The sequence below is a fragment of the Dryobates pubescens genome, chromosome Z (genome assembly GCF_014839835.1).
Source record: "Dryobates pubescens isolate bDryPub1 chromosome Z, bDryPub1.pri, whole genome shotgun sequence".
Classification (NCBI taxonomy): domain Eukaryota; kingdom Metazoa; phylum Chordata; class Aves; order Piciformes; family Picidae; genus Dryobates; species Dryobates pubescens.
The window spans coordinates 41296735-41319509 of record NC_071657.1 but is presented as its reverse complement, the minus strand read 5'-3'; the positions used below and the strand labels follow the sequence as shown (position 1 = coordinate 41319509).

The 22775-nt window shown below is 36.6% G+C and overlaps 1 protein-coding gene across 1 annotated transcript in view; it reads left to right on the top strand.

The window, feature by feature from the left end:
* The window catches only part of CHD1 (chromodomain helicase DNA binding protein 1), a 63712-nt gene extending 41959 nt beyond the window's left edge, over window positions 1-21753 (top strand). Inside the window, exons 20-37 of the mRNA XM_054177747.1 lie at window positions 298-446; window positions 734-830; window positions 923-1018; window positions 1916-2092; window positions 2287-2447; window positions 3757-3798; window positions 4479-4609; window positions 5021-5159; window positions 5799-5949; window positions 6051-6173; window positions 6511-6648; window positions 13594-13851; window positions 14287-14427; window positions 17240-17418; window positions 19116-19212; window positions 19412-19469; window positions 20389-20599; window positions 20804-21753. Of these exons, the coding sequence (XP_054033722.1) occupies window positions 298-446; window positions 734-830; window positions 923-1018; window positions 1916-2092; window positions 2287-2447; window positions 3757-3798; window positions 4479-4609; window positions 5021-5159; window positions 5799-5949; window positions 6051-6173; window positions 6511-6648; window positions 13594-13851; window positions 14287-14427; window positions 17240-17418; window positions 19116-19212; window positions 19412-19469; window positions 20389-20599; window positions 20804-21167 (2712 nt within the window). The 3' untranslated portion in view covers window positions 21168-21753. The remainder of the gene's footprint in view (window positions 1-297; window positions 447-733; window positions 831-922; window positions 1019-1915; window positions 2093-2286; window positions 2448-3756; window positions 3799-4478; window positions 4610-5020; window positions 5160-5798; window positions 5950-6050; window positions 6174-6510; window positions 6649-13593; window positions 13852-14286; window positions 14428-17239; window positions 17419-19115; window positions 19213-19411; window positions 19470-20388; window positions 20600-20803) is intronic.
* The last annotated feature ends 1022 nt before the right edge of the window (window positions 21754-22775 follow it).

Here is a 22775-nt window from a genome sequence, read left to right as displayed (position 1 = left end):
TAGAAAATAACTGATTCAGGCACATTCCCCTTCCTTAAGTTTGCTGTAATTCAAATTATTACTTTGTGTCTTCTCCAAGAAACAGTTTCACCTGTGACAATGTGTGCCAAGTCACTGAAGTTTTAAAAAAGACACATCTAGAAATTTCTCTCTGCTTTTTTTATTGGTTTCTTTAACACTTAATGTGAAGTCTATGGCAACATAATTGAGCTACTATTTAAGATTTCAAACCAGTCAGAAGATACATAATGAAAACTGAGATTTCTCCTTGTTGCTTACTTTTTTTTAAATATAAAGGTTAATATTTATCGGCTCGTCACAAAAGGATCAGTAGAAGAAGATATTCTTGAAAGAGCCAAGAAGAAGATGGTGTTAGATCATTTAGTAATTCAGAGAATGGACACTACAGGGAAAACTGTACTACATACAGGCTCTACTCCTTCAAGGTATCTGTATTTATTTCCATATCATTTTACGCTAAGGTATGTCTGACAATTAAGTAAAAATATAAGTTATTTCACTTGGTTAATGAATGGAAAAATAAGGTTGAAAAAGTAAAACTGTAATGAATATTGTCTTTTTACATTGTTACTTGCATATTAAATATATATTTGAAGTATATAGTTTTTATTTAGCAGTAAAAATAAAGCTTGACTCATGATCACTGAGAACCTTTTCAGTTTATTAAGATTACAGTTATGAAGATGTTCTCTTGAAACATCCTTTATTTCAGCTCAACACCTTTTAATAAGGAGGAATTATCAGCAATTTTGAAGTTTGGTGCAGAGGAACTTTTTAAAGAACCTGAAGGGGAAGAACAGGAGCCCCAGGTAAGCCGTGTTTGTGTACTAGATAGAGAGATGAAACAACTGAAAATGTGTATGAATTACCTAACTGTAAAGTGAAACAATTTCTTCTTCAGGAAATGGATATAGATGAAATCTTGAAGAGGGCTGAAACTCGGGAAAACGAGCCAGGTCCATTAACTGTAGGAGATGAGTTGCTTTCACAATTCAAGGTATTGCTCTGTTTCTTCCTTCCTACTGTAACTACACTCTCCTTTGTATTTATAGTATTTTTCTTTTGTCACATGTCCATCTCTTCATTCTTAAGAACTAAATAACTCTAAGTCAACTCTATATGCCGTTCTAATTAAATGACTTTTCTTCTGTACAGCTTACATACCATTAATGTAAGCATTTAAAAATATATTACACATTTTGTTGATCTGCTAATAATAAGAATTCCAGGGAGTTTCATATTTTATTTTACTGCACTTGATAAGCAGCTGTGCCATTGCTGAATGCAAAATAAAAAGTCTGCGTTTCTTTCTTTGATTCTAGAAATAGCTTTAAGCCCTGAAGTAAACTTGGATGCAAGATATTTTAAGTGTTACTTTTTAGACATATTTGTGTGCAAAAAAAAAATGTAGAGCATGAGGTATCTGTTTATCTTAGCAGATTACTAAGTAGCCCTTCTCATGATAATTCATTTGCAACATATTTTGAGTTCCACAGTGTGTTAATGTTTAGTTTTGTATTACTATAGTTTGCAGTTAACTCAGGCAGTCAAATTTTGTTAGCCCTGTGTTGAGGGAAGTTCAAGAACAATCTTTTATAAGCGAAGTGTTCCCTTATGCATCTGTTTTAGTCAACTTCTAAAAGAAAAAGGTTCTCATATTTTCTCATCTTAGCCTATGTTGCATGGAGTCTGTTTCATAAATGAACAAAATACTTGATTTAGAGACTGTTTCATGAAGCATTTTGTATGCATGAAATTTTTATATAGCATAAAACCATTATATATAAAAATCATAAAATGCATAAAAAATTTAGTTTTCTTAAAATATTAGATGCTCAGTCTTTTTAAAATAATTTGTAAAACTTGTGAAAATACTTTCGTTCTGTTATACAAGGTGGCCAACTTTTCCAATATGGATGAGGATGATATTGAGTTGGAACCAGAAAGAAATTCAAGAAATTGGGAAGAAATAATTCCAGAAGTCCATCGGCGAAGAATAGAAGAGGAGGAAAGACAAAAAGAACTTGAAGAAATATACATGCTCCCAAGGATGAGAAACTGTGCAAAACAGGTTTTTCTTAGTTCTGACTCACTTGTACTTCTATGTTGCTCTTGATTTAGTTTGTTTGTTAGAGGTGGTTGTTAGGTTATTTAATCTGGCTGTTTGTTAGTTTTCTGAATGCATTTTTTACAAGCTAGGTAAAACTCTGTTTATAAATAGCTTGTTAATCACATAGTTTTGCATTACTTACTCTGAAATTCCAGATCAGCTTCAATGGAAGCGAAGGGAGGCGCAGTAGGAGCAGGAGATACTCTGGATCTGATAGTGATTCCATCTCAGAAAGAAAACGGCCAAAAAAGCGTGGACGACCACGAACTATTCCTCGGGAAACTATTAAAGGGTTTAGTGATGCAGAGATCAGGCGGTAAGATGTGGAGTGGTCATGCATATTCAAAGGGACAATATAGGTTTTTTTAATTGCTATTATAGAGCTTGAAAGCACATTAAACTCTCTTTTTCCTAAATGTCGTAATTTTTTTTTTTTCTTTTCTAGACATCTAATATTTTACCTTGTGTAGTTTGTGTTACTGACGTGGTCAACAATTTGCACCCATTCTAATGAGTGGTAAAACTAGTTTTGAAAAATATCCCTGATTGTTTTAAATGTGTTGATTCCTGCAGACCATGAGGGCACTGATTAACTGTTTATACCAGCGGAGCTTTTCTTTTGACAAACAAGCAAAATAATACGCTCCCCACCATTTTATCTAAAAACTGTCATGCTGAAAGAGTATGTAAATCTTTTCTGGTAATAACTACAAAACTTTGACTAGATTCTGTTTTCTTTTTAAAGTTCCTGATAATAAATTAATGTTACATATTTGGTTTTGTTTGTTTTTTTTAAACTAAAAAATAGGCTGTTTGGGTCTTGTACAGCAGGTCCCTTCAATATTTGGTGGTAAAATAGTTGCAAAAGGAAGAGGAATTGTTTTGGTTTAGCTTTTGGGTTGGTGAAATACTACTTTGCTTCTGAAATTTAGATATCCCTGCTTCTCAAATGCTGTAAAGCTTTCAGCATATTTTTGGTTACAGGAATAACTTTAAAGATCCACTTTGCCTTTCCATTTCATCTAACAACACAGAAATAGTTGCTTTTTTCAAGGATATTCTTGTGTTTGCACTAGCATTTTGATGCCTTGATTAAGGAAATGATATTTCTTGGTGGTTTTAATGGTTTTATATAGTTATTTTATTTCTTTCCTATCCTACGTAATCTCAAGTCTCTTTTCATCACTTACACATTCCTACAGAGAGTATCTTTTCATGTCTTATTTTTCAAAATCTTCACCTGGTACAGATTGTTCCTTTTACTATGTAAGGCATAACATAATTTATGAAATCATTATTTACTGTAAATCCACGTTAAATTTTTATGATTAGGCATATCCAGCTCCTGAACATTCTGTCTCATCAAGTGAATAAAGCAATTTCTAAAACAAATTAACTTTCTATTGCTTTATTTACATCAGTTGGTAGACCAAGAAAACTCTTGGCGTTTGGGTATCTGGATATACTAAGCTTCCCTACTCTGTGTTGTATTTTATTTTGGGGTTTTTTCCCCCCCTTATCCACATTACATTATAAGGGTAATAACTGCCACCGAAGTAATGTTAAGCATGTATTTAAATGGCAAAATAATTTTAATTATTTATATTTATTATTTTAATTACTAGGTTTATCAAGAGTTACAAGAAATTTGGTGGCCCTCTTGAAAGGTAAACATTATTATTACTTGTGCTGCAACTTGGAGCCTTGTTTTCATAAAAATCAAAACAGTACACCAAGAAACCTTAAAGAGAAAAATATCTAGTCACTGACTTTAATGTAACATGACTTTCATTTATTATCTTTCCTTTTCATGTATAGTATGTGTGCAAACACCCACAAAACAAACCTTTCAGTTTGCAGGACTGCTTACCCACTGTTTTTATACTTGCGGTCTCATCAAATATTCATTGGGGATAATCATTCAGTTACCTTGTTTAATAGTTTGAAAGCCTATCAGTTTGTCCACTGACTGTCAAAGTTAGTTATGTGTTTTCCTTATTTTTCTTAAGCTTTCTTTAATTTTCCCTATTTGAAGAAAGCTTCCCATCCTTATTTACATTTAAAAGTATTGATGATCTATGTAAATGTAATATATATAATGATTTCTTCTCTTCTCAAGGATACATAATTTAACTCCTCACATTCTTTAGGGTCCTTTACCAACCTTGTATTGTCCTCTCATACCTGAATCACTTTATTTTTTTCCCTTGGATCAAAATTTTATACAGCATAGCATGTGCAGATGACTGATAACTAATCTGATAATTTCTTTACTTTCAGACTGAAAGATTTGTTCACAGTTACTGAAGTTTTAGAGCTATAAAAATGTGCATCTCTTTTATTGCAGGTTAGATGCTGTAGCTAGAGATGCTGAGCTAGTTGATAAATCAGAGACAGATCTTAGACGTTTGGGAGAGCTTGTACATAATGGATGCATTAAAGCTTTAAAGGACAATTCATCTGGACAAGAAAGAGCAGGTACAGTGGGCTCGAAGCAATCAAAATATCTGGAACTCTGGTTTATTGTACAGTGGTCATAACAAAATGTACTTCTATTGGGGGAAAGTATGAACAAAAATACCGGCATGCTGAGTGATATTTTTTTTTAAAGGCTTCTGGTAAGCTGATTCTGGGGGTTTTGTGCTTTCGGTATGTGAATTGCCATTGGGGAATGCAGGATATTGTTGCTTTATGGTGAAATTTAAAAATGATCTGTTATCTGGAAGACTTTTTGGTTCTGGAGCTTCCTTCAGCAAGTTTAAAAAAAAAGTGATTTAGTGTCATTGAAACCTTGCTGCTTTTGCATCCATCTTACTTTGATTTCTTTACATTATTTGGCATAATATTCATAAATGTAAGTATTGTAATACGTTTGTCATTCATTTTAAGGAGGTAGACTTGGGAAAGTTAAAGGCCCAACATTCCGAATCTCTGGAGTGCAAGTGAATGCAAAGCTAGTCATCTCTCATGAAGAAGAGTTAGCACCATTGCACAAATCCATTCCTTCAGATCCAGAGGAAAGAAAACGGTACTGAATTTTTCATCTTACCTTTTTTTAAGGAAGCAGTAATGCATAAAAAATTTCAATTTTTATTAGCTATTTTATGACCACTTTGACTCAAGAGTACATTGTGATAGCATTGTCGCTTCATTCCCTGTAAGGACTGGCAGCAGTAACTTGCTGCACATCTGTTCTTCGTTCTTTTTTCCCTTGCTTTAAAAAGCAGTACCAGCTGTATCTTAGCTGTAGTCACTGGGGACTGTGTTCTGTTACTAATAATAATCAGGACTAGAGTTCACACTTGGTGAGCAGCTGCTGTATGTGTCATCTCTGCTTGAGAAAAATGCAACTATTGAAACCTTAGCGATGAGTTTTTTGATATGAACTTTTGTGCTTGACACTTTCTGTATTGTAATCCCTGAACTATCAGCTTGGTTAGCAGTTACACTTGGACAGTGATTGATGTTTTTATTCATGGTTAGCTGATTCTGTGGCACAGCTCATCACCACAGGCAGATATCTTTCATATTTTAGGCTTGATAAGCTTGATCCTAATAGACCAGGTAATTAGCAGAGAAAATAAATTTAGTTACATCACTTCTAGTATGTTCCCTTCTTCCTTGCTAATAAGCTTCAGAAGTAAAATCTCTCTTGTATTTCTGCTAGATATGTCATCCCATGCCACACCAAGGCTGCTCATTTTGATATAGACTGGGGTAAGGAAGATGATTCCAATCTATTAATAGGCATCTATGAATATGGTTATGGCAGCTGGGAAATGATAAAAATGGATCCTGATCTCAGTTTGACACAGAAGGTATGTCCTTTACATTTTTTTCAAGGGCTCTTTTTGTTTAGGCAATAATGCTACTAAAAACAGTTACTGAAAAGAGCTTATACTACCATTGTTCTCCTCAGATTTTGCCTGATGATCCAGATAAGAAACCCCAGGCAAAGCAATTACAGACTCGTGCAGACTACCTCATTAAGTTACTGAATAAAGACCTTGCAAGGAGGGAAGCACAAAGGCTTGCTGGTGCAGTAAGTAAAATCTCTCATTAGTCAGATACAACAGTAAGCTTAATGGATATGTCAACTGGTCTTTTTTCAGTTGTGCTCTTCTTTGTGTAGTATTACTTTGTATTGCTAATCATGTTACGTGAGCCTAACTCAAATTAATCTAAAGGTTCATATTATATTCCTCTCTTGTTATCGGTATGTGTTCTTTACTGTTGCACTAATCTCTATTTCCAGTGGTGGTCCTTAGTGACAATAAACAAAATGAGCCCTCCATGTGATATAAAAACGAACCTGGTTTTGCAACTGTGGTGTGAAATGCTTGTCAGTTGACGTATTAAAGAGACCAATTTACATGCAGGGCAATTCAAAGAGGAGGAAAGCAAGGACTAAGAAGAACAAGGTGATAAAGGCTGCAAAAGTAAAAGAAGAAATAAAAAGTGATTCTTCAACACAGCCCTCAGAAAAATCTGATGAAGATGATGGTGAGGATAATAAGGTAAATATCTTTCATATGGTAAAGATTACTGTCATTTCTTCCTATTTGTACTGATTCCTGTTTTATTTTTTGCTTGACTTAGTAAAATGTATAAGCACCTGAATGTCATCCTTGTGGCTCCTGCAGTTAATGTTGCATAACTAGAAGTGCATGGAAGATGATCTGCTTTAGTTTAATGACAAGCCAGTGACTGGGGAATTATGAGTAGATTTCCAAATTATTTTATAAAATAATGTGGTCTCATTACATGTGGCATTGCTCAGTTATGGCATTCTTTAAAGAATTGAGCCTTGTTTGTATTTCTAGTAGATGCCTAATGTAACACAGTAAAACTAATGTTTCTAGTTAATGTCTTATAAGTACTGATAGTGATCAGTTAAATTTTTTTAATTCATTCTCAGAAAAAAACAACCCACCAAGCTCAATTAGAATAAGTGTCCAGAATAAATATTTCAAGGCTTGCATGTGAAAGCTTCTGTATATGTTGTGGGTTTTGTTATCCAAAAATTGTTTAACCAACTATCTTCCAACCTGGTCTATCCTAGTCTACCCTATTTAACCTCATTGTGGTGTGTTAGTTTGAATAAGTTCCTTTAGGACTCCACTTTCCTTGGGCCTTTTTATTTCTAACATCACACAGCAGAAACCACTAGAGATAAAAATGAAAGTACATTTTAGGCTCTTGTAACAGCTATTTAATGACTTCAAAAGTAGTTTAAATAAATCAGTACAAATCTATATCATTAAAATACTTCCTATATGGCCTAAAATAAACTGAAGTGTCTTACATAACCATTTTAAACTATTACAAATCATTGTAACTGCCAACTCATTCTAAAGTAAAAAACCTTCAGCAAATAATTAAAAGCGAGTCAGTTTTGGAAAAAACATGATGCATCTGTTAAAAATAGTCATTTTTAACTGTTAAAAATAGTCATTTTTAACTAAAGCATTTCTGCATTTAAATTTTGTTACGAATAAGAAAATGCCTAGTTGTAAAAAAAAAAAATAAACCAAAAAACAAAACCCCCAAAAACACAAAGCACCAAAAATTGGTGCTTGACTAGCTTATGTTTGTACATACAATAATTCATCAGAAATACAAGGCTAAATAGTGTTGTCACAGTTCCCAGAAAATTAGGTATGGGCAGCCAAATCCTAAAATGAAGCAACTTATGTGTTCGGATTACTTAAAACATGAGCATTACAGATTGTCTCCACTAAGAATACCCTGCCAGTCAGCTGATGACTGACTTGTTACAGGTTTGGGCAATTGCCTACAAGCCAGTCTCCTTTTTGCATATTTAATAAGATACATTCTTCACTTTAATACCTTTGGACACAAACTAACAGTAACTCTTCTGGAAACTGGACTTTGTGTGAATGGGCTTCACTCACCTAAACAGCTCACTTACCTACTATACTTTGAACAATATTTAAAACTTACCTATTCTGCTGCTGGAACATTCAGGAAACTGCTAATGTTACTGGGTTTTTCCTGGGAAGTTTCCATAATACCTAAATACTGAAGTCTTGCCTGGGCTGATTACTTGATACCTATTCTAAATCCTTCATTTGGATTTTTGTATTAGGCATTCTTCATCTCTTTTCTGCAGTGCATTTCATATATGCTTCTCTAGGCCATACATAGTATTTTTCTGTGTCTGAGAAGATCCAAGTTTCTATTTCAATCCTTACACGTGAATGTAACAAAAGAACAGTCTAGTGGTATTTTGTCACCTGCAAATAAATTGGAAAATCTGTAACTAAGATTATTTTTTTTTAAAGCCTAGTGTAGGAGAAGGGCTGGTTTTGGATAGCTTTGGAACAGCTATGTTTGGTCTCAGAAAGGAATGTAAACATCTTGTAACTGAAGGGAGAAACTTGGCAGAATTTGGTTGAATGTGTTAGAATATTGTTTTGCTATTTTAGCTCATTGTATGCCTTAACGACATGCATGCCAGTCGAAAATAACCAATTAAGATGTGAGACACATGTGCCTTCTGATAGAGTATATAACTTTGCTGTGTAACATAATAAACGTCGTCGCCTGCTAACATCTTGTCCTGGAAGCTGTGCTCTAGGGTGATCAAATGCCTACACCCGTACTACAATAAATGGTGACCCGCAATGTGCACTCTGAGCAACTGCCGACTCCAACTTGCGCCCTAAGCAACTGCAAAGCATCAACAACAACTTGGCTTCATTGGGCTTGCGGAGATGATCCTCACAAACATCATTAAATGGTCACCTTGAAGTTGTTGGTCTCTGAGACTTGCTAGAGGCTGCTGTCCACAGGAAGGAGAGCCCAGTGGCTGGTGACAGTCTCTAACTTAGCTTAAGTATGGGCGTAGAAAGCGTGAACATCCAGACATGAAAAATAAAGAAAAATTAAAGGCACCTCTGGAAAACAACAAAAAACAACAACAAAAAACAACAACAAAAGAAATTGAAGCAAAAGAAGAGCTGTGGGCTGCGGGCCAGAGGTGAGCGGTTAGGGTAATTATAAGGGCGCTGGTGCCTCCCTTATTGATGAGCACATACTGGGGAATCAGATGTCAAGAGAGAGAGCGATATTAAGAGCCTTTACTTAGATCTTGAAAAAAAAGAGCTATAACTCTCTTCAGCATGTTTTAATTGCAGACAAAAGGGACATTTTAGGCAAAAAAGTATGACTTGGGAGGAGATACCTGGCATAGAAGCCTTTCAGAAACTTTAAGCCACATGAGAAGTCTATCAGTACCTCTGCTTTTCAGCAGATGCTCTTTTCAGCTACTGAGCACTGCTCCTCTTTCGCTAAAAGAACAGTGTATGATCCAGGAATCTGGGATAAGATCAGAACTGAGGTTTGTGACTACGTTAAGAAGGAGAGTAAGATCAGAGAAACAAAGGCAATGCCTGATGCTGAACCCACCTTGGAGAAGCAAATGAAAACCACCGATTGACAGAGACTTTTGTGTGCCTTAAGAAATCCTGCTGTAAGTGATGTGCTAACAGCTTGCACACATCAACATCCAGAAACTTTGGCAGCAGAGGCTGTCACAGCTTTTCCCCCAGCCTTTGTTTTGAACAGCATGGACAGAGGTATGGAGCAAGGAGGAAGCAATGGCTTCTGTTTTAGCCATCTTGAGCTTCAGAGCACTGGTGCCAGCCACAGCAGGAGGACGAGCAGGAGGCTCAAAAACATCAATTAATCTCAGAATCACTGCCATCACCTTCCCTGGGACTTGCTTGTTATCTTTGGGTGAGAATTTTGCAACTTTTAGTGAACTTACAAGACTTTCCATGCCTCCGATGGATGTTGCAGCCTGACCTCATGGTTCTATGGGCCGCTCTGTACCACCAAGGGATCCTACAGTTCAACCCCAAGAGCTACCTGGAAAGGGAGCTGCTGTGGATTCGGCAACATTCTCCCCACCTTTCCACCCCTGCTCTGTAGCTACAGTGGTTTTGCCGAGTCTGTCGTTTCCCCCCTCCCTGCCTTCTCTCTCTGTAATAGAACAGAATAGAATTAACCATGTTGGAAAAGACCTTCGAGACAGAAGACCTAACACCATCTAATCAACTAAACCATGGCACAAAGTGCCTCATCCAGTCTCTTCTTAAACACCTCCAGTGATGGTGACTCCACCACCTCCCTGGGTAGCCCATTCCAATGACCAATCACTCTTTCTGTGAAGAACTTCTTCCTAACATCCAGACTAAACCTCCCCTGGTGCAGCTTGAGACTGTATCTTCTTGTTCTGGTGCTGGTTGCCTGGGAGGAAGAGACCAACCCTCCTCTGGCTACAACCTCTCTTCAGGTAGTTGTAGACAGCAATAAGGTCTCCCCTGAGTCTCCTCTTCTCCAGGCTAAGTAACCCCAGCTCCCTCAGCCTCTCCTCATAGGGCTTGTGCTCCAAACTCCTCCCCAGCTTTGTTGCCCTTCTCTGGACCCATTCCAGCAACTCAACATTATCTCACCCTTGTCTGCAAAAGCTGTGTTCTGATTTGAAGTAACAGTGCTAAGTTTTGTGAAGAAAAATACTCAACATTTTGTAAGTGCAAACCTACTATACGTAATGATTTTAACATTATTTCCAATTGTAAGGGATTTTTGGAGATGTGTATTTTGAGGTTTTTAGTAGTTAAGTTTTAATAGTAAACACAGTGAATAGTGAGTACTCACAATGAGTATTTAGTAGTTATAATAAGGTACATCAAATAAGTAGTAGTAATAAATGTTAATCGTGGTAATTATATGCTATTCTAATCAGTAATTAATTATAATAAACATGGTGGTAATAAGATATAAGTGATAATGGATAAATTTAAATAGACTAAGTTATTCTACAAGTTCAGAAGTTAAGTTTTTCTTCTGGTTCAAACCTTTTTTGTGTGTGCACTGTAGCATTTCAAAAGAGCTCTGTGTAATATAGGTGCAGGTTGTGGTAAATAGGTATTCATTTAAAAAAATCATGCTTTAGGTAATGTAACATCCCTTATGTTTCTTTTTTAGATATTGCTTTGATAGTTTAACATAGTTCTTTAAGATTTTTTCAGGAATTTTGGTATTTGCGTAAGCTAGGAGTTTGATATAAGGATATTATAGAATGGGGTTTTTTTGCTCTTTCCTTTGTATTCACAATAGCTTTGTAAGACAAGGATTATATTTAAAAAAAAAAAAAAAAAAAAAAAAAAACCACACCTACCTAACACTGATCACAATGATAATCTGAGATCAAAAGCATCAATCAGAGGCTGATTGCATGAGAATGTCACCAGAAAACATCTGAATTAGGACTGAATACCATGGTTGCTTAATTGGTATGTGATTAAGGAACACGTTCACATGGATTTATACATTAACTCACCAGTCTGTCATAGTTAAGTAATAATCTCAAATAGTTAAAGGGAAGGTCAAATGGGTTATGGCACAAAAACCATTTTCATTTTAGGTTATAGAAAACCAAAAAGAGGAAATTCAGGTATTATGTCAGAAGAAAGAATAGTTAAAGCATGTTATGTTTTCATGTTATATGTGGTTTTAAGTGTGGTTTAACAAAATTTATGGAGGATATACAAATTTTGGAGGCCTTATTTGGGAGAAATTTGAAAGAAAAAAGAAACAATATTAGGCCAAAGGTAGGATCAATAGGATTCAATACCTTTCCTTAGCAAAAAAAAACCATCAAGAAATCAGTGTATTAGAATGAGGAAAAAATGGATTATTGTGTTATGTTTAATTTTACATTGGTCAGAGCCATGAATATTCAGGTTGTCATCTCTGACTCTGTGAAGGAGCCTTTTCACTCTTGCTGTCTGCCTGCAGGTATTTTCCTTATCTGTGGTGATAGAGCCTGGCCAGCCCTACCCTCACAGATCAAGGGAGGACCTTGCTGACATTAAACACTTCTATGATTTTTGACCATCTTAGAAAAAGACAAAGGTGTAACATTCATGCCCTTGAAGCAGATTGTAAAAGACAGTGTTGAAGGTTTGCTGTATTTATAGGTCTTTGTATATTAATCCCTGTGTACAATGTGTTCAGGCTAGAACTGGTATGGTTAATCAAGTCTTCTTTATTAATAAGAAAAGGGAAATGTAAGAGCTGGAACTGGCAAGATGTAAGTTCTCTTTTAATTGAAACCTTTCTGTCTGAAGGAAGCAACTGTCCTGTTTGTCTCTTGACTCTGTAAGATAAGTGGAAAGGAATGTATGCATGTGTAGCTGGAAGTCTTGTTATCTTTACCCATATATTATGCCAATTGTGTTAGAATGAACTAATTGGTATAGGTCATACAGTCCAGCAAAGTGAGTTGCTAAAACAAAGCAGCCTCATGTCAGAAGTATTAAATTATTTAGCTGCTGAACATCAGTCTGTTAGACACGCTACGTTACAGAATAGGGCCATTGTAGATTTCCTGTTACTTGTCCATAGACATGGATGTGAAGGCTTTGATGGCATGTGTTGTTACCAGGGTTGGATACAATCTCTTATCAAAATTGGATTGTTGATTTTGTTGATTGCTTTTGCTATATAGTTAATTTTACCTTGCTTGATTTTATGTATGCAAAGAATGTTAGGTAGATCAAAAGTGTGGCTTTATTAGAAAAAGAAAAAGAGGGAGATGTAGGAGAAGGGCTGGTTTTGGATAGCTTTGGAACAGCTATGTATGCTCTCTGACTTAAAAAGGAATGTAAATGTCTTGTAACTGAAAGGAGAAACTTGGTAGAATTTTGTTGGATGTGTGTTAATACTGTTGTGTTATTTTAACCTATTGCATGCCTTAATTACACAGTCAAAAATAACCAATTAAGATGTGGCACATGTGCCCTCTGGTAGAGTATATAACTTTGCTGTGTAATGTAATAAACATCTTCACCTGCTAACATCTTGGCCTGGAAGCTGTGCTCATACTACAACAGCCTAGTAAAAAGATTATCTCTGGAAAACAAAGTTTGGACTCTGTTACCTTCTGTGAATGTTTAATGTTGGGTTGGTAAATAGTTACTGGGACAAACCTAACTAGATCAGAGTTCTTGTGACATCCTCTTCACTTTGTGTTCTGACCAGTCAGCTCACTTGTGCAAGACTTATTTTGTTGTAGTCTTTAAGCTCTTCAGAACCTAACTACCTTCTAGAGGGAAAGAAATCAAAGTTAATTCTAGGTTAAATGAATGTAGTTTCTCACCCTACTACCACTGCTAAATCAGTACTTTGTCACATCAAGGAATTGAGTGAGTAGTTCTCATCTTTCTTTCTGTTCTGTTTGATAGATGTTAGATATTAAATTTACGTCCAAAAAGGAAAAAAAAATGCACTGCTAAAAAGTGTGTTTTAATCTGATGCCCCAAAAGGAGGAAAAAAAAGCACAGCTAAAAAGCATGTTTTAATCATATAGTTATGCAATTTGTATAGGTAGCAGCTTGGTTTGATGTGACACATATGCTTACATATTGCAGGATGAGATTGTTTCAGTGAAACATCCACATAAAAAAATTAAAGCAGAAAAAGAAAATGAAGAGAAGCCTGAGCCAGATATTGGCATAAAGAAAGAAGCTGAAGAAAAAAGAGAGACAAAAGAAAAGGAAAATAAGAGGGATTTGAAAAGGGAGAAAAAAGAAAAAGAGGATAAGAAAGAATTAAAAGATATTAAAGAAAAGAGAGAAAACAAAGTAAAAGAATCCACACAGAAAGAAAAAGAAGTAAAGGAAGAGAAGGTAATTAGGTTTACTTATCTTACATAGCACTAGAAAAGGCCATTAGGTTTATGTGAATGATTTTGAGATTAAAAGGTATTGTGGATCTTGTTGACATTTCATTGAAGCCTTGTACATCATTTGATTTTTTATTTTTTTTTTTAATTTTTTTTTTCAATAACTCTGGGAAACCATGAAGAGAGGCATTTGAAATGGGAAATTACATCTTCAGTGATGCATATCTTGCATGACTGGGAGTACAAGTGTGTGCTAGAAATTTTTTTTATTCCTTTCCTTATTCCTTTTCCATCCCACAGAGAAAGTAAAATGTACTGTCATTGAATCTCAGCATAGTTTTATTTTAATTATTGAAGAGAATACAGTTGTTATGCAAATTGTCATACAGTATATTCCAGAGACAAAGTTTACTTAAATACTTTTATACCTTGTTCTTAGGTAAATGAAATAAAATCTGAAAGTAAAGAAAAAAATAAAAAAATTCCATTGTTGGATACTCCAGTTCATATTACTGCTACTAGTGAACCAGTTCCTATATCAGAAGAATCTGAAGAACTGGACCAGAAAACTTTCAGTGTGGTAAGTCCATTTTTTATCAGTTAATGTTTATACATAATTAAATGAGGACAGTTTCTGATGTTCCTGATTCTGTTACTGGGCACATTAACAGAGGTGATCTTCATAGATCCACTAGATGGATAAATAACTGGTTTGATGGCTGCACCCAAAGAGTGGCTGTCAATGGGTCCATGTCCCAGTGGACGCCAGTGACAAGTGGAGTCCCTTAGGGATCAGTCCTGGGACCAGTCTTGTTCAGCATCTTTGAGTGACATGGACAGTGGCATTGAGTGCACCCTCAGCAAGTTTGCTGATGACACCAAGCTGTGTGGTGCAACAGACACGCTGGAGGGAAGGGATGCCATCCAGAGGGACCTGGAAGGGATGCCATCCAGAGGGACCTTGACAGGCTGGAAAGGTGGGCACAAGCCAACCTCATGAGGTTCAACAAGACCAAGTGCAGGGTCCTGCATCTGGGTTGAGGCAATCCCAGGCACAAATCCAGACTGGGCAGTGACTGCCTGGAAAGCAGCCCTGAGGAGAGAGACTTGGGGGTGCTGGTGGACAAGAAGCTCAACATGAGCTCTCAGTGTGCACTTGCATCCCAGAAAGCAAATCAGATCCTGGGCTGCATCAAGAGAAGTGTGGCCAGCAGGTCAAAGGAGGTGATTCTCCCCCTCTACTCAGCTCTGGTGAGACCCCACCTGGAGTACTGCGTCCAGTTCTAGAGCCCCTATTACAAGAGTGATACGGACATGCTGGAACATGTCCTGAGAAGGGCCACGAGGATGATCAGAGGGCTGGAGCACCTCTCCTGGGAGGATAGACTGAAGGAGCTGGGGCTGTTCAGTCTGGAGAAGAGAAGGCTCTGAGGTGACCTAATTGTGGCCTTCCAGTATCTGAAGGGGGCCTACAAGAAGGCTGGGGAGGGACTTCTCAGGATGTCAGGTAGTGATAGGACTAGGGGGAATGGAATGAAGCTGGAGGTGGGGAGATTCAGGCTGGACACGAGGAGGAAGTTCTTCACCATGAGAGTGGTGAAGCCCTGGAATGGGTTGTCCAGAGAGGTGGTTGGGGCGCTGTCCCTGGAGGTGTTTAAGACCAGGCTGGACGAGGCTCTGGCCAGCCTGGTCTAGTGCGGAGTGTCCCTGCTCATGGCAGGGGGGTTGGAACTAGATGATCCTTGTGGTCCCTTCCAACCCTGACTGGTACTATGATACTGTAGTAAAGTCTCAGATCAATGACTGTTATTGACAACATACAGAAGTAATTTTGGTCTATATTCCAGCAATTTTATTTTGTTGTTTACTGTAGTTATACAGGATAGTAAGAATTTACCCAGTGGTCTGTGTGCTGAATAGATTAAGAATATAGACTGTAAAATTATATTCTGGAGAATATCTTAGGTAACCTGCTTCTTCAAGAGCAGAGATGAATGAACTGTAGTGCAATTACTGGAGTTTCTGTCTTCACCTCATCACAAGATAACAAGAGACATTAGATTACATAACTTTCCTCCTGTACTACTGCAGGCTTAAATTGATAGTAGGCACAGGAATGAACAAATGCCCATCAAAACACCTTGCTCAACCAATGTCTCTGACCCCAAAATTATTTCATTTAAACACTATTTTAGACTAAGATTATATTAGAGGAGAAAAGGCACATACATGCAGTCTATGTTAAGATTTATAGGTCATCTGGAGCCTTTGGAATAGTGTCAGTGAGTTATTTGGAGCAGCTACTATCCTGTGGGGATTTTGTCATTCAGATTTGAACATCTTGTTTCTGCCAGGTAGTTTTATTAGGACTATTGTGAATGCTGCCTGTGACAGGCAAGTAGGATTCTCATGAATCTGGCAGTGACTGCTCCCCTGTATGGTTTTGTTCTAAAACTTCCAAGTAACACATTTGTGATTTCCAGGATGAGCCTTGAGTGTTTTAGATGGATGAGCTTTTGTGGCTAAGTGACAGGAATCTACTTGATTTGCGTGTACAGTTACACTTTTAAGATGATTTTTATACTTAATAGTGCACTCTGGAAGCTGTCTTTTAAAAGCTATTTTATGCTATGGCAAGTGCAGTATGTAATGCAGCCCCTCAACTTTGTAATGGCATGAGCTATCAATGGAACAACTTCCCTGATTTTTCTGAGTTGTCCCTGTAAGCTTCCATTGCAGTTGTGATACTCTATTCCATTTCATTGCAAACATTAATTTGATTACTCTCTTTATTTATTTGGCACTTTGTGTACAAGGATACAATGCATTTGGTCCTGTTTGCCATGCCATTGTAGATGCATAGTAATCCTAAACTAGTCTCTGTAATTTACCTCATGCTAACTAGCTTTGTCTTGACTTACTATTAAAATATGAAGTGTGAAAATTCAAGAATGCACATATGACACATATCTGTGTTTGAAATGTAGTGAGCACTCTTATTTAATTTTGACATGGAGTTTGTGTAGCTTTCAAGGTGCTAAAAAGTATGCCTTGCTCTACACAACTCTGAAATACAGCTGTAATAAGTCCATTTCCTCAGAAAATCCCTTACGTTAAATTAGTGCTTTAAGACCTTCATATTTACTTCGTACACTAATTCTTTCATAAAGGAGTAGGCTTCCAACTGGTTTTAAAATACAACTTTTTCTGAAGGAAATCTGTAAAACATTTTATTTGGCTGGTAACAATACTGTCTCTGTGTGTATATATATATCTTTCACAGTAAAGAGTGGGTCATGTTTTGGAATTTTTTTATTTGGTTCTGTTTTTTGGGTTTGTTTTTTTTTTTTTTTAACTTGGACAAAAACAAATGTGTTAATTCAATTCTGTAGTGTAAAGAAAGAATGAGGCCTGTCAAAGCAGCACTGAAGCAGCTGGATCGGCCAGAGAAGGGCCTCTCTGAAAGAGAGCAGCTGGAACATACGAGACAATGTCTAATCAAAATTGGGGATCACATTACCGAATGTCTGAAGGAGTACACAAATCCTGAACAAATTAAACAGTGGAGAAAGTAAGTTGTTTTCTGTGTTTTTTCTTGAAACAAAATAGTTTTTAATAATTTCTTTTTTTTATTCTGCCTTTCTTGTGCCTTTCTGTTGTTTTAAATAGGCATTTAAAAAGATGATTATAGGTGGTCCCAGCTTTCAGTGGATTCACTTTTTCATACTGCACAGTGAAGCATTTTCTCCAGTAGGTGGAGTCATCTCACTTATTTTAACTGAGATCCAAGGAAAGGCAACTTATTACTTTTACTGTATTTACTGGAAAAGCATTTGTACCCTTGAGAGTTGCTATTCTTCAACTTTGACTATTTGGGTGGTTTGGCGGGGGGGAGTAGAGGGATGGGCTGGGGGGTTGCTGTTGTTTGGGTTTGGTTTTAATTCCTGTTAAAAATAGTGAATTCTAAACTTTTGTTGTACTTTAGTATGCTTTAGAATTGCAGAATTCTTTATTCTTTTTTCTTATTTATAATACATGCTAGCCATTGTTTGAAAAGACTGCCATAACATATTCAGATATATTTCAAAAATGAACGGTTTGCATCTTTGAGATGACAATTTAAAAAAACTGCAAAAGTTGGTTTGAAAACGTCTTCTATTCAGTTGTTCCTAATGCAATTTGAATTCATTTCATTAGAATGTAAACTTCAGTTTGTATACTGAACTTCAGTATAGAAAAGTCTGTTTAAGTGTTTCATTTTCTTGACAACTTCTCGTGTTATAGAATGCTTCTGTTGATTTTCATTGCTTTACCTCAAAATACTAAGGTGATCAGAAATACAGAACAAAGGTCCATGTCTTAGTTTTGGTAAACATTACATTTCTTTACATGAAAACTTGCACTGGAGCTGTTGTTCATAATGTGTGATGGTTTGAGGCAGACCCCTTCCCCACCATGGGCAAAAATAACGACTCAGACAAACAGATTGCAAAAGTGGTGGAAAGTTTAAATGGAAAGCAGTAAACGTTTGCAGAGAGCCAGAAGCGCAGTGACAAAAGAAATCCCAAAGCATACCCAGAAATATCCCATCCCCACCTGAGGGTACACCCAAGACCCCCAGGGCTCCTTCTTCCCACCCTCCCTCCTCTGCTAGGCTAGTCTCAGCTGGCCAGATCTGAGACTGCCCATCCCCCCAGCATAGGGCCTAGCCAGGCCCAAGGCTTGGAGAAACCTCCCCCAAGTTATCGGGTGGCAGTGAGGGAAGAAAGAGAGCATGCCAGACCCCGTGCTGGGATGTTATAGGGGTGCAGGGAATTCTAGGACGAAATACCTGGTTTACTGTGTCCACCCCTCTGGGCTGGACTTTTGGACACAGGAGTACACCTCGTATGAACACAGCAGAGGGCACGCAGCCCAAACTGCTACAAAATGCTACAATTTTATTTGTAGATTAATAAAATATGTATTTCAGCCATCTTTGATAAGAAGTGTAGTACAGCTACTCTGTGATTATAGATATTCTTGGGATTTTGAGAGGAAAAGACTTCATTGGTGCTTTCGTTCTTTTCAGCATTGGAATAATTTCTCTTTGTTTTACTTAAATATTTATTTACTGCTAAATACTCAAATTTCAAGAAAACCTTCAGAAAACATAGACAAACTCATAGCTACATTTTAAAGCAGTTTAACAAATCGTTTCATTAATTACCATGCATTTTGTACTGTGAAGTACTTGTCACTTTTTAATATCTATTTCTTACTCCTCAGAAATCTCTGGATTTTCGTCTCTAAGTTTACAGAATTTGATGCCAGAAAGCTTCACAAGCTTTATAAACATGCCATCAAAAAACGCCAAGAGTCTCAGGTATTTTCAGACCCTTTCTAAATACACAAATGTGTATTTTAAGTGTTAAAACTCTTATTAGATTTTAAAGATTATATGGGTCACAGAAATACACTGCAAGTAGCATTTGTATTTGTAGTATAGTAGTCTCTTTATTTTTCTTACAAATTTGGTTGAACTTTGAGATTCAGGAATGAATTTTTGTACCGATCTCTTTTAGCAACACAATGACCAGCACACTGGCAGCAGTGTGAATACACATGTAACTAGAAATCCAGGTAAGAAACCTTAAGTATATGCTTGTGTTAGATATCATAGTTCTCATGTTTATTTCATTTTGCATGACTCCTATATCTGTCTCCCACACTGCTAAATTGCATAGTGATAGGCTGATTAGTAGTCCTTTGCTAGTTTGCTGCTTCATCAGAGTGCACACTGAATCTGGTATTTGCTGGTTTCAGTAGCAAGTTAATTGACTATCCTTCCAAAAAAATGTTGGAAATAGGTTTGGGTGGGTTTTGTGTTTAGTTTTGGGGAGTGAGAGATGTCTAACTTGGAAGTTCTGTGCCTATTTATGGCTGTTGTAATGTCACTTCTGCATAAGAATGCAAGTTAGTTCTTGAAATCATAGTTTGAGTTACGTGGGCCAGCGTCTCTTACTGTTGAAAATAACCGTTTTTTCTGTGCTTCCATACCTGCCTTCTAAGTATTACTTTTATTATGTTGCATAATGCTTCAAGTATATTTTCATGGACTTAAAACCAACTTAATGTGTTTTAAGAACATCACTGTTAAGTCTTTCATTGATAAGATGTACCTTTAAAACTCTTAACACATGCAAAGACCATCCCTTCTTAGAGGGGAAGGTGCTGCCACTGTCTAAAATTGCTCCATCTAGAGGCACCTGTACTCATTGCTCATTTGGATCATGCTTAGCTTCACAGACTGAATGAAGAGGTTAATAAATCCAGTTTGAGTCTTGCACATCTATATTCTAGTTTGTTTCCCTTCTAGGTACTTCTGATGTTTTTCATTTCACTCACATTAGTGCATCTGTGTGTCAGCTATTTCGACTCTTGTTTCTGTGAAATTATAATGTCACTTTCATACTGCTTTACATCTGATAGGTAGAAGTGCTGTTTGAATTAGGCGAAGAAGAGACTGAGACTTCTTTTTAATCTCTGCTTCATTAAACAGATGTGGAAAGATTGAAGGAGAATACAAACCATGATGACAGTAGCAGGGACAGTTACTCTTGTGACAAATATTTGTCACAATACCATGATCATCACAAAGATAAGCATCAAGGAGATGCTTACAAGAAAAGTGACTCTAGGAAAAGGCCCTATTCATCTTTCAGCAATGGAAAAGATCACAGAGATTGGGATCACTACAAACAAGACAGCAGGCAAGTTTCTTCAGGAGTTTTAATGTCAGTTCTGAATTCCCTTCCTGGTTTTGCAGTGTGCTTCTAGTAAGCAGCAAAACATGTTTTTCTAAATAATGCAAAACTGGAACAGTGGTACCTCTCTAATGCACTTTTGTTGATCTTAGATAATTGTGGCTCTTAACATGTTGAGTAACACTAATACAAATAACTTCTGGTTTTTAGATACTACACTGATAGCAAACATAGGAAGTTAGATGACTACAGGAGCAGAGACCACCGGTCTAACCTGGAAGGAAGTTTGAAAGACAGTCGAGCTCATTCTGATCATCGTTCTCATTCAGACCACAGGATACATTCAGATCACCGTTCCGCTTCAGAGTACAGCCATCATAAATCTTCTAGAGATTATAGGTACCACTCAGACTGGCAAATGGACCACAGAGCTTCAAGTAGTGGCCCAAGGTCACCATTAGATCAGAGGTCTCCTTATGGTTCAAGATCTCCCTTAGGACACAGATCTCCATTTGAACACTCATCAGATCACAAAAGTACACCTGAACATACATGGAGTAGCCGGAAAACATAACAAAGACTGATGTTTTCAGGACCTTCTTTTAGCCATATACAGTAAACTAACACAGTAATTGCCTTACATGACTTGAAAGATATGGACTGGATATTCTATCAGTAGCAGTATTGTTACTTCTTTCCGGGATGCAAGGTCTATTCCAACAGAAGAAAAATATTTTTGTATTTAAAGTTTATGCTGCACTGTGCTGCACGTGCTGTGGCACTTTTTTTTAAGATATGGAAGATGTTTACTTTTACAGGGACCTCAACACTGCCCCTTTCAGACTGGATCTTACTACAAAACTTTTCATGTCAGAGTGATTTTGGGCTGAACACGTTATAAATTATGTTTGTAAATGCATTTTTAAACACTGACCTGTGCTCACGTTTCAGGAAGGAATAAGGAGTTTATTTTCTTTGTTTCTTAGTAAAGAACTCTCAAGGACTTTATTCGCTTTCCAAAGCTACTTGTTTACATTGTACACTGCGACCACCTTGCCGCTTTTCATCACAAGCTTGAATATTTAAATTCTGTACCTTTAACCGTAGAATGGCCAGGGTTTCTCCTGTTTGTGATCAGTTATAATGCCTTTATACAAAACAAACAAATAGTTAAACAAAACAAAAAACAAAAACAAAACAAAACAAAAAACAACCACCCAAAAACAAAAAACCACCACACACACAAACCTGAAGACAAACAAATGGCTGTAAATTATTGTAAATTAATTAAATGAGCTGGTTTCCCTCTCAGGCTTTTTTTGACTTTTCCTTCCTCCACCAACTCAGGCCTTCTTGTGACAAGTATGAAACAAAATCCGTGTACTTACGTGTTTTAATAAAACACTTCGATGGAATCACTGCGCAGAATGTACAAACAGGAAAAGGAAACATTTTATTCCATTCAGTGCTCCTTTTTTATTGGATACTTTAGGTATATCTTGGGGATATTAGTGTTTTTTTTTTTTTTCTTTGTGAGTTGTCTTTATTTTCCTAATGAATTGTCAATGTGATTGTAATGAAATGATAGAAAATATCCAGATAAATTGTGCTCTGGGAAGCTTTTCAGGTGCATTGGTTTTCAAGGAGTGTTAAGTAATCTGAACACCAGAATCCAAATCAGCCAAAATTGTTGTAAATCCATTTGTGTTCCCTCTTTGACATGGGCAATAATGTCAAATGTGCTATGCAGCCAGTTAATATTTTAGAAGATTTGAATGACTTTATTGACAGAATTGTTACAATGCACACTGATTGTACATAGATAACTTCTATCTGACAAATTAAATTTAAACTAAAAGGATACCTGGGCTCTTGTAATTTTCTGCTATGTTCTCTACAGTGTTACTTTAGGTTTACCCATAAAAACATTAATCTCAATTAATGTACTAAATTTTAACATGCAATGTGATAATTAGGGAAGATGCATAGCCTGGCATCATGTGGTTGGAACTACATCTGTTGCTCCAATATTTCTCTGCTCTTGTAGTTTTGATCATTTCTTCCCATTTAAATGGGTTTATATGACAGCATTAGTATAGAACAAAAATCTAAGTATCTTTTGGTATCTCATGGAAGGCACAATTGATGCACAATAAGTTCTAAATTTAATTTAATGTACGCT